The 11,912-nt window shown below is 41.5% G+C and overlaps 1 protein-coding gene and 1 long non-coding RNA gene across 6 annotated transcripts in view; both read right to left on the reverse strand.

Annotated features, from left to right (window-relative positions):
* Positions 1–44: 44 nt before the first annotated feature.
* LOC112487134 (uncharacterized) lies at positions 45–6,277 on the reverse strand. The gene is made up of 3 exons (XR_003049936.1): positions 6,156–6,277; positions 4,169–5,084; positions 45–4,046 (listed from the first exon to the last, which is right to left on the reverse strand). It is a non-coding gene; the product is annotated as an uncharacterized LOC112487134 (long non-coding RNA).
* A 579-nt stretch (positions 6,278–6,856) lies between these two features.
* syt16 (synaptotagmin XVI) overlaps positions 6,857–11,912 on the reverse strand; it is a 20,899-nt gene continuing 15,843 nt past the window's right edge. For 4 of the 5 annotated variants that reach the window (XM_017038792.2, XM_017038783.2, XM_017038773.2 and 1 more), the window contains exons 4-7: positions 11,209–11,480; positions 10,384–10,845; positions 10,105–10,294; positions 6,857–9,976 (exon numbers count right to left, since the gene is read on the reverse strand). In XM_017038792.2, coding sequence (XP_016894281.1) covers positions 9,663–9,976; positions 10,105–10,294; positions 10,384–10,845; positions 11,209–11,480 — 1,238 coding nt within the window. In that variant the 3' untranslated portion in view covers positions 6,857–9,662. The remainder of the gene's footprint in view (positions 9,977–10,104; positions 10,295–10,383; positions 10,846–11,208; positions 11,481–11,912) is intronic. The other variant, XM_017038777.2, reaches the window with a different exon arrangement.

The following is an 11,912-nucleotide window of genomic DNA, read 5'->3' on the forward strand; positions in this document are numbered from 1 at the left end:
TTCTTACTCTGCGAGTCCTCCTGATAGGGGCTCTGCGTCTTCGCCTAGTGGTCTTTCGCCTCCTCTTCAGAGTAGTCCTCCTCCTCCGTGCTGCTCCTCGGCGAGTGCTTCGCCTTCGGCGCCTCCTAGTGGTTACCCTGGCCCTTCGTCGTCGCCTGGTGGACCTAGCCCTTGACTTTCTTCGTCTCACAGTGCGTCTCCTGGACTTTGAGCGACGAGTTCTCCTGCGTCTGCGTGGTCGGGCTGCAAGTACAGTTGCGAGAGCGGGATCAGCGAGAGCGGCAGCAAGACCCACTCTCCTTCGTCGTCGCATACCAGACCTCCTCCTGCTCCTGGATCGGCTCCTGGATCGGCTCCTGCTCCTTCTAGCTCTGGCCATCTCAATGGGGTCAAAGAAGCAGTTGTTGAACTTGTAAAAATCGAGATACTCAACAAGAGCTAGCGTTGATGCTTTTGGTTTGTCGCTTCGCTTTTAGCTTTTGTTCGTATGCTTATTTCCTTTCTGTGTTTTCCTCTATTCCTGGAGTGCTTGACTTTTTGGGATTAGTTTTGTAGGGTTCGAAGGTTGACTCACAGGTTCTCGAGTTTAAAAACATCAAAGGCTTTTGAGGGTCTCCCTTTTAAGTAAATATGATGTCATGGGTAACATGGGCTATTTTTGGTGACCGAAGAATAAATGTTGCAGTATGTCACTTCTGATCCAAAGACGGATGTCCCTTCATAGATGCATGACAAATGAATGAAGCAATGAGGTGGTTCAGAGATCCTCTGTAACACTGATGGACTGTCGGAGGCAACCATACCTAAGGGACCCCCTTCTTGAAATATGGCATATACTGTACACTTACCACATCTTCCACTGTGTGCCAAAGACGTTTGTTTATTGTTCATTTTGCTAGCTTGGCAGTTTCAATTTAGCTGAGTATTATTATTAGTATTATTAGTATTAGTATTATTAGTATTATGTGGTACTGGCCAGAAGGTAACAGATGTAAGCAAGACATGACCGAGGCAAGCATCTTGACATGCATCAAGTGTGAGTCACAGACGGAATCACATAATAAATACAACAGAAATGATGTAATGCATTCTTTCTGTGCAACCTGGTACCAATTGACCTACGGACTGGTGCCGGTCCACAGCCAGGGGATTGGGGACCACTGATGTAAACCATTTTTATAAATACACGAAATACATCAAACATTTTCTCATTGCATACTTTATTTTAGTTATTTATTTGATTTTATTATTATTCATATGAAAGAAATTAAATTGCCTTTATTCTTCTTAAAATAGCTTTTTAAATAGAGAATATGCATCTTCATCAAAATATATTTTTTTCTTGTAAAATATTATTTTGAATAGAATATTTTATATTTTAATATCTTAGCTGCAGTGATGATTATTGAGATGCATTAATAAAGTAGGTTAACAAAGGAAAGAATTACACTTTAACGACTCAAATCCAATAAGGTCAGTGAAATAATAAAATATTTTCTTTTTTAAATTTAGCAAATCTTTAAAAGCAGAGCAAAAGTAGGAAAATATAAAATTGAATATAATAAAGGCATCCTGCTCTTTGATATTCAGCTTTTAAACAGTTACAGACACAGAAAGCTGAAAGTCCTTCCCAATAATAAAAAAAAATCAACATTTGGTTGCAGAAAAAAGCTCAAGATACATTTACAATTTTCTTTTCAGTTCAGAACAAAGAATATTGACAGGTTTACAACACAATATAATGTTGTACACACATATGGGGCATTTGAGAAAAGTTTTGAAGTACTGTTTACTTTGTTCTTAATGCCCTCTTATCATTGCATTCAAATGTATTTTAATTTGTTCAATTTTTACATACACTAACATGATTATCATGAGGTTTCCAGATTTGTTCGAAGGTTTTTAGTAAGGTAGACATGAAAATCATTTTGTTTTGTCCAGCAGAGGGCAGCACGATCCGGACGTCAAACAGCGACACCGAAACAGTCGAGTTTTCTGACAGGCAACGTCAGAGACAGTCATATCAGAGCAACAGAATCATGGCAAAATTGTAACATTTCACAGTGTAGCCAAATGTTACGCACACTTTTTGTAAAACGCGTAGCTTTTAAAGGTACAAGAAGCGTTTTTAGCACAGGTTCTCCACGATAGTCTATGTGCATCGACAATCGCCTGTAAATCCCTGAAAATGTTTCGTTTGACGTGAGCAACCTTCAAAATAAAGGTCAAAACATAAACAAACGGCACAAACAGCAACAGCAAAAATAAAATGACACTCAGAGTCTGTCACAAGTACTGAGTCTGGTGTCTCAGAGTTAGTGAGATCTAACGGGGACATTACCAAAATAAAAAATAAAAACTTTTTAGGACTCATCTGCTCACCCCTCTGTTCCCAACGAAAAAGGCGGAAATTCTTCAACAACTCTGCCGTCACCTTGACATTTTTTCTCCTTCACATATTTATACAGTAGAGCTATTTGTTAGCAACGCAAAGCTACTGTCCGCTCAGTTTTTGGCCTAATGAAGAGGTTGTTGTTTTTTTAAATTGCATTTAATCTACATTCCTAGACATAAACTTTAAAAAAAACACTGTTGAAACAAGCACGACTAATCCTTAGACCACTGGTAACACTGAGTGAGTGTGCTGACAAACAGAGCGCTGAACTGGGTAAATGTCAGATACCACCGTACACCTAAAACCAACGACACCAACTGTAGCTGAGGAGGTAAAATGTCTTACTGTCTCGTCAACTTTGCTCTCCTTGGTCAGTCTCCAAACAGACATTCTGTATCTGGGCAGAAGAGAGAATCAATTTCCTGTGTACGTCAGTGCCACGTGACTTTCAGGTGCGTTCAAATTGACTGCGATAACTAAAGGCATAAATAAAGTTTATGTAGAACCATTGTTTAAGCCAGCAGTAAAAACAAAAAAACAAACAGTTCTTACTGTTTTAAAACTTTTCATCATTTCATGTCCTTACTGAAGTCAAAGTTATAGTTTTACTTATTTTTAAACATTACAATCATTGGAACCTGGCTGTTGGTTTTGCCTGTTTCACCACTACTGAAAAAAATTAAAAACCTTCTTATCCTAAACCTGAGAACTGTTTTCAGTATTCTATTCATTTCCAAAAAGATCTAAAATTTGAAACACTTGTACCTGGACACATTTGTGTTTTTCTTGAGAGACATTTTAATATTTGCGGTGTGTTGTTTTTTCTGTATAGGTATTGTTTTGTGTTATGATGTGTTCGATTGGCTGCTACCTCAGCCAGGTTTCGGCTGCAAAAGATGTTTTTAATCTCAATGGGACCCGCGGGTTAAATAAAGGTCAATAAATAAATACATTTCACACACTGGACCTTTAAGTGACAGCAAAGACAGTTTTGACGTCAACAGCAGAAGCCCTGTTGGTCCTGAGGCAGAAGAAGGGAATCCTGTCTTTATATATATGTATATATGTTTCATCTTCTTGTGTTTCTTCTGATACGGTGGTGAACAGAGGCAACAACATCCTGTTGATCCTCAAACGTGGAGCTAAACACAAACAGCAGCTCCAGTGGAAACACCATCAGCCACAGCAACAGATCACCTGCTGATCACCTGCTTTGTGCTTTGTGACAAAAAGGCCAGAGTCAGCCGTTGTCGTCCAGGTCGTAAAGAAGGACCTGGTGGCTCCTGGAACTCAGTGCCGGACTGAACAGACATCCAGATGCAGGGTAACAGGAGAGCAGGTGGTAACACTGCAGCTTCTCCAGACCCAACGCTGCCTGAGAACAGCATTCTGTTACCAGAATCTTCACTCTCTTCCTGTCAGGGTACGATAGCTTCCTCTTCCCACTTTCTCCTATGTGTTCTCCTTCTCTCTGCTCCTCTTCCTGCTCATCCTTCTCCTCCTCCGTTTTCTCCTCCTCATGATGGATCTTTCTCAGCAGGTTGTTGATGAGGACGGAGCGTCGCAGGTAGGCCTCAGGATCGTCCAGGAACCTTAGCTTCTCCAAGGAGAGCTTCAGGATGCAGCTGCGCTCCTGCTGTTGTATCAGGTGCTGCAGGCGACACATAAAAAAACAAGAACTTTTCATCACATTCTTTGTATGGCCTGTGAAAATACTTCTTCTGAATTATGTAAATAAAAATGAGGTCAGAGAAACAGGCAGCATTTTGTTACTTTTTGAAAATATCCACATAGGCCTCGGTGTACATCCTCCTCCTCCGCATACTTCCTCTTGAAATAGGCAACTTTCGACGTTGTTGAATGGTTTGTTCTCTCTCCTACACACGGACGAGACACCTGATGGAAGGAACACAAAAGATAAGAAAAAACACTTTGATTTAGAAAACAGAAGCTTCAGTGCGGGGGGAGATGAACATGTTGTACATAAACATGTTCATCTACAAATAAAGTTAAATTAAAAAGTTGTCCACTGGACCTGCTGGCACACTACTGCCTCGTGTGGTCACTCTAACTCAGGATTTAGAGTTGACAGAATAACGTATTTCAATAGCTGTGGATCAAAAATCCCAAATTAATGATTTTCTCTACGGACTCTGGTGCGAGTGAGTGTTTTACAACATAAACTGTCAGTCAGTATAACAGTGTAACTATGCAGCTAACATTACATTAACACATCACAACATATTTGAACTGATGCTGGTCTGTTTTAACTGGTACTGCTGCAAACTGTTGTTTCTGCCATGATCAGTCCCCCTGCAGCAGGGGGCGTACGAGCATATATGACGTCGGTTTACCTCTTACAACCACACTTGACATATAACCTAATGAAAAATGTTTATTCAGAAAAAAATGTTTACGTCACGCATGTTTGTTTCTTCCTCTGACACTTTCTATTCGTCCTTTTCACATCAATTGCTTTTATTGCGCCTGTAACGCAGGTGAACGTACTAACCACTAGAGGTCAGTGTTGTGTAAATGTTGACATGCATTACTCCAGCGTAACCGGGGTTTCTGTCTCCTCTCCTGCTGCTGCTGCTGCTGTTGCTGGTGCTGATGGTGGTCTGCAGCTCAGAGGATGGATTTAAGTCACTGTTTCGGAGTGGTCCTGAGTCACATCACCCCCTGTGTCCTGCAGGAGGAAGCGCAGGAGGAGGAGGAGAAGGTGAGAATAATGAGTTCAATCCCAAACACAGATTTCATCAGTCCAGTGTCAGAGATCCTAGTGTCTCTTCTTATAAACATTCTCATACATATATAGGTAATACAATCTATCTTTAGGACTGATGAACTGTACAGTTCATTTAATTCTATTCTGGTTTTATGAACTATGACATTGTTTTTGTTGTTCTGTTCCAATCATTGTTATAAATACAATATTAAAAGCAACAAAATGATATTGTTTTAATTCTATGTGGACATTAAAAAAACTGTTGCATTATATTTTTGTTCAAGTGACATTAAATGAATATAATGGTTCTATAGATGTAGTTTTATTAGTGCATCTGAAGATGTCATTTAAAATAGGTAGAAAAAAATCAATAAAATTGACAAAGAAAACAGTAGTCACCAGAAGATCATTTGCATTCAGCACCTAGCAGAGGAAGGAAAGCATGCATGTGTGTGTTGGTGTGCGTGCGTTTAAATAAGACACAGATGCTGCGTGGGAAGTGTGTATGTGTGTCATTATTTCACAGTCGTCTCCTCTTTTTTTTTTTTTTTTTACCAACAAACCTTTTACATTTGTGTTCAATATAATCCAGTGACAGCATATCATGAGATGTAAACAACTGTTAACTGATCAGATTAGATTCATTTTCTTTTAAACCAACCCTGGACATGATATAGTTTTCTTAGCTCCACTGCAGCAACACTCTCTGTTATTCAGAATGAATGTGGATTCCTGTAAGTTATAGCATGTGTCTGAAAAATAGTAGGAAAAATAGTTTTTCATGCAGATGTGTTTTGTTGTTTTTAGCACTAACTTTTTTTCCCATCTAGGTCATTGAAAAATACACAAAGCAAAAATAAATGTCAATGTAAAAAAAATCTAAAAACAAACATTATTCTCACTGGTCATAAAAATAATTTCACTTTTAAATGATCAGTGACACGTTTCGTTTCTTCATTATTGCTACACATACAGTTTTTATACATGTGCATACCCTGTGTGTACAGTATTAAAATATAAAAAACAACTTACCTTTGAGAGCAGCGTCTGTTCTGCAGCAAGAAAATAAATGTATGAAGAGACCGAAAATAAATCTGTCCACTGAAGGGAACACACTCTATGTCTCTCTCTCTCTCTCTCTCCTTTACTCGCTCTCTGCCTTTCTCAAATGCTGACTGATGATTGGTCCAGTCAGTGGCAGATGTTTTCTGTTGCTAGGAGACAAAGAGCATGGTGATGATGCTCAAGCAGCTTCTCTGTCCTCTGGTCTTCTTGTGTCCAACATTGAGTCCAACAGTGTTGTGGACAATAATCACAAACATGAAGATCTTAGATCCTGTAGGTGTTGATGGAGAGGCAGGGGTGAGGTTGATGGAGATGTGAAGACTATGATAATCAAATATGGGATGTTGGAGAAGACAATAATGAAGAAGGTGAAGATAATGATGAAAATGAAGAAGATGAAGATGATAACGAGGATAATAAAGACTATGTACACTGAGAGGAAGACAATGGACAGGAGGACATGACGGATGAAGATGTGGGGGAAAAGATAATGATTGTGAAGATGGTGCAACAATTATGAAAAACAATGTTAGAAATAATGAAGAGTAAAATGAAAAAAAATGGTGGTTGAAGATACATGATGTGGTGTCAAACACAGATGATGAGATGAGGTGTTAGACTGAGTGGCTGGAGACGATGAAGAGGACAGAAGGACAGGAGGCAGCAGATGGCAGACAGAGATTCTCTCAGCAGGATCTGCTGAGGAGTTTTTTTATTGGCAACAGAAATTTGGTACAAAAACTACTTTTGGGGTTCCAGTTTTTAAGGGTAGTGACTTGGGGGTCGTGCATGAACCAGACCAGATCTGAGGGGCATCAGTCTTTGTGTGTGTGTGTGTTTGTGAGACTGAGACAGGTTCAGTGTCCTCAGATTTACCACAGATGGACAGGAGGCTCTGAAATACAACTTCTAAATACAAATGTATAGTCAACAAGTCAACAAAAGCATGTGAGCAAGTTAGCCAAAAATAGTAACGCTAATAAAGAACGAACATATAAAGGTAATTGAATACAACTTGGTACATTCTGTTAGCATGATGTTAGCTTGAACATTGAAAAGGAACAAACTGTCAAATAAATAAAATTAAACAGGCAAACTATCAAAAAGAAAAACAAATTGTTAGCAATAAAAAAATCCTTCATTAGCAACATATAGGGCTAAAGTTGGAAAGTTTATAGCATAAAACTGTAAAGTTAGCAAAGGAAAATTAGACAAATTAGCTAAAAATCTGAGTCTGTGTTTTTAAACCAAACCTTTTCATTGCTGTTCCAATTGTTCATTGTTCTTTAAAGGAAACACTTTTTTTCTGTTTTTTGTTGAACCTTTAATGTTAGCTGCTCGTGTGGATGAGTTGTAAAAAACAAACTCATGTTTCAGTTCATATATTTGGCTCGTCCTCTGTTTGGCTCTCCTGTCGACCTGCAGCAGAGACTTGAACCTGCTCTGACCTGACCTTCACAGACTGACCGTCCAACGACTACGACTACTGACGACGAGGCTTCATGCAGACGGAGATCTTCTCTCCCAGTTAGATATGTTTGATCAGGCACTTCATCAGAGCTGCAGCACAAACACCACCCACTCCCGCCTTCTACTGAACTCCAGCTGGGTGCAGCTCCAATCCAGCCAACAGGCAGGAGAGCAAACATGCATGTGTGTGACTACCACAGGAATTCTGGGAAATATTTAACTTTTTTTTTTTTACACAAAAATATACAACACTTATTTTTTCCATTGTTTCTATACAGCGGTGCCAACATGCAGCCAGCTCATCAGTCTGTGCAGGAAGCTCCGCTCAGATCTGTGATTTTAATCTGTGAAATATATGACTGTTTAGAAAAAATAAATATAATCTAGACTTGCAGGCAGCAATGGATCAAGCCCAGAGAGTCCCCCCTTCATCCCCCACCTTGCCCCCACCCCACTCGCCACTGCATCTAGAGTGTGAGGTAATTTCCTTCCTCCTCGTCTTTTTGTCACATCCCTGACTTGTCTGTATCAAAAGGCCTGGATATGGATCCAAACATTGATGTTTGGTTTAAATGTGAGATCCGTTACAGCTGCTCTCTGAATCACGGTGAAGGAAGTCTCTCAAGGTTTTCTTTCTTTTTGGACCAGATAATATGTGGAACAGATCCACCTTTAATTAGTAGTAGTATTCCAAATACTTCATTTTGTAACAGGCTGTTTTCTTGTCTTGTAGTCTGATTCTACTTCCTGTTGTCTTCTGACTTTACTGTCAACCCGTTTACAGTTGGTTCAATCATCAGGTCGCTGTACCTTCAGACAGCACTGGCAAACATTAAAATCTCAAATCTGTAATGTGCAGCAAAAGGTCCTGGAAGGTCAACCAAAAACAGCGGTGATACTGAAACGACCAACTTTAACTTGATTTGTCAGGTTTGTGTCGTCTGAATATTTTGTGCATCAGGACATGCAGCTGTTTAGCTGACATGGCATAGTAAACTGGACGACAGTGTCCATCGATCGTTTGGTTTGTATCGTCAGTGCTTCAGCAGCCCTTATGTTTGTCATCAGTTTACATCGTTTCTCTTGATTCTATTTCTGTAAGGCCAAAACATCAGGTGATACAACGAGGCAGCGAGGCCATGCTAACATGTAGCGAGAAGCAAACGACATTTTCCATTTTTATTTTTTTTTAGATGTCATCACACAGTTGTCATTTAGCAAAATACTATAGTTTTTAACAGTCATTTTCCTAGAGTGGAGTTGCACCTATTGAACTATGTTTTTAATTTGAGGAGTCCAAACGTTTGTCCTCCTTCTCAATGATCCATACATGATTTGAGAGCCAGGCAAAGCACAGCAGGGTTTTAGAAATGTCAGCCATATCTGTGGCTACGTGTCATGATTATCTGGACGTGAACCTTAGTGTTGATTTATCTGGAGATGACCTTTGCCCTTATGTTGACAAGGTCACACAGGCCAAATGATCCTTCAGGCTGATGGATGTTCTGATCATTTCTACAGCTTTACCTTGTTAACAGTAATCTTGAAAATCTTTAGAAGAAAAAAAATGCATTTATGTTGTCATTAAAGGAATATTTATCAATCACATAATCAATAACGCCACCTGTCTGTCCGAACAGGAAAATCCACGATTTAAGCTCACACCTCCAGAGGATTGACAACTCTCCTGGACATTCATTCCAAAAAGAGCAAGCAACAGAAAACTTGGAATTTCTGTAAAAGATCTGTCCAAACGAACGATCACGAACATCCATTAGCCTCTTGGACCAGAAAGACTTGTTCCCAAAGTTTTTCCCATATTGGTTTGCATGGATGAGACAATTTTTTTTGCCAGATCAATTTCTTTAAAACTTCATGCGTCTTCCTTGGGAAATCCAGAATGTTTTTTTTTCTGTTTTTTGTAAGTCTTTATAAAAGTTCTAACTGAAGAACAAACTTCATACAAACATAAAAATAAATAGTAACCCTTTCCATCAGGGGGCGTCACGCCTCGAGGAGGACGTGCCAGCGGCAGACCTGCTGACCTCCGCTCTCCTTCATGTCCTGCCAGTGCAGCTGCTCCTCCTCACCGCTGCTGTTCTGGCCCAGAGCAAACCAGCCCACCATCTCCTTACGCTTCATGCTGCGTCGGTTGTAGATGGAGGTGAGCAGAGTGACGTCAGACAGCTGGAACAGCGCCACCTGGAAGATGAAGGTCTCTTTGTAGACCGGGTTGGGTTGACCCCGTCGCACTGACGTCTTACACCGAGAGATTTCCTGACCCACGGAGTTCAGCAGGGTCAGCCGGGCGTAGGTGTCTGGACCGAAGATGGAGATTTACCACAGAAGAAGAAAAACATGTTTGCCTATATATCCACATATATGGACACACATATATATATATATACTGTATATATAATGTGTGTGTGTGTGTGTGTCTTCAGACCTGGTGGTCTAGCGATGGCCAGGTTCCTGAAGTGACTTCCTTTAATGAGCTCCACAGACATCCGTCCTGTGGTGGCATTGTAGGACAGACCTATGAGCAGCTCAGGAGCGCCACCATGTGCCAGTGACCTGGTGGAAGTGATGCTGTCGGTCTGAGACACGGCAGACAAACTCAACACAGACCCCATGCTCTGGTGGAGGACAAACACAGGGACCTGGTGTTTTGTCTTTTCTCTACATCACAGAACAACATCCGTAGACATTCAACCAACAAACTCACCTTCAAGTTACTGCGAGGCTCCAGAATAAGTGACGTCTTCATCTGCCCTCCTTCAGCTGCCACATCTCCTAAACGCAGAACCTTCTCCCCCATCATCCTCTCCCTAGACATCCTGCCTCCCAGAGCGTACAGTCTGAACCTGATGGCCGACACGGACAGGTCAGAAGGTTCCAGGCGTGAGAATCTGAAGGTTTCATTGAAGTGTGGCTGAGAGCCTTTCTGCACTGTCGTCTTGTGCCTCTGCTTTTTGGCAGGAAGCAGGACCATGTGGATCTGCCAGGAGTCCATCCCGCTGCGAGCCTTGTCCGGAACGTTCTTGGCCTCGATCACGGTCACCAACAGCTTCTCCGTGTGGAGACGGTACTCCAGAGTGACCACCAGGTCTCCACATCTGGAGATTGGGGATGGAAGGGAGGAGGCGACCGGCTGAGATGAGACCAAATCCTGTGGAGGTTGTTCCTGCTGGCGAACGAACAGGAGGAAAAAAAGATTCATTTGAGAATGAAATTAAAGTAATTTAACCAAAATTCCATCACATTTATTTATAACAATTATCAGCATGAAGGTTCCCCTCACAGAAGCTGTGTGTATTTTTAGCTCTGTGTTAAATTATTACGTGTGTGAATAGCATTAGCACTGGTCACATCAGAGGCATTTTTATGACCAACATTAAGAACATTATGCAATCGCTTGTGTGTATGTGTGGGAGATTCATCTGAACATAACAACATTACACACACACATCAACATGTTAGTTAACCTAAAATGTATTTTCAATTAGCCAAACTGAATTAGAAAGTGCTGGCGGATATAATGCTGCAGTACCTCAGGGCTCCATGTGGAGGAGCTATCGGTCGCAGGGTTATTTTGCTCATGATCCCCCGCAGCATGTTCCGTGTCTTCACTGCCGTCCGCGGCCTGTCGTCTCATACTCAGCGTGGGACTGTCCCTGACCACACTGGACGTTTCTGACACCACAGAGGCCACTGACACCACCGAGGGTTGGTCTCGGGAGATGCTAGAGGGCGCCCTCTCACTTTCTTCCAGTGCTGCAGTGAGCGGATCCTTAAAACTCTGTTGTCTTGGCGCCTCCATCTCTACAGAGGGAAGGCAACAGGGGGATAAAGTCAGCATGTGGTTGGCTGGTCTTAAATCTGCAGGTGTGAGGTTAAGGACAGACGAGGATTGGTCCTGATACTGGACAGAGCTGGAACAGACACGTGAGCTTGGTTCCAGGTGATATCTGTGAACGTCGTGTTTCTGTATTTTTTTTAAATATATTTTGTAGGGGTGGCGCTTTGGCCCAGAGGCAATGTCTCTGTCATTGGTGTGGAACCCCAAGGTTCACCTCCTGGGCAAGTTCAAATCCCAGTCAGGGTGGTTGGTACCAGTCCAGTGGACTCACCACCCGTAGGAAGGTTCAGGGGGGTTGGTACGGTGCAGTGTGATTTGGGTGGAGATTGCTGCCCCCGTGACCTGGTAACGGATAAGCGGATGAAAATGGATGGATGGATGGATTTTGTAGGGAA

The sequence above is a fragment of the Cynoglossus semilaevis genome, chromosome 1 (assembly GCF_000523025.1).
Source record: "Cynoglossus semilaevis isolate Cse_v1.0 chromosome 1, Cse_v1.0, whole genome shotgun sequence".
NCBI lineage: Eukaryota > Metazoa > Chordata > Actinopteri > Pleuronectiformes > Cynoglossidae > Cynoglossus > Cynoglossus semilaevis.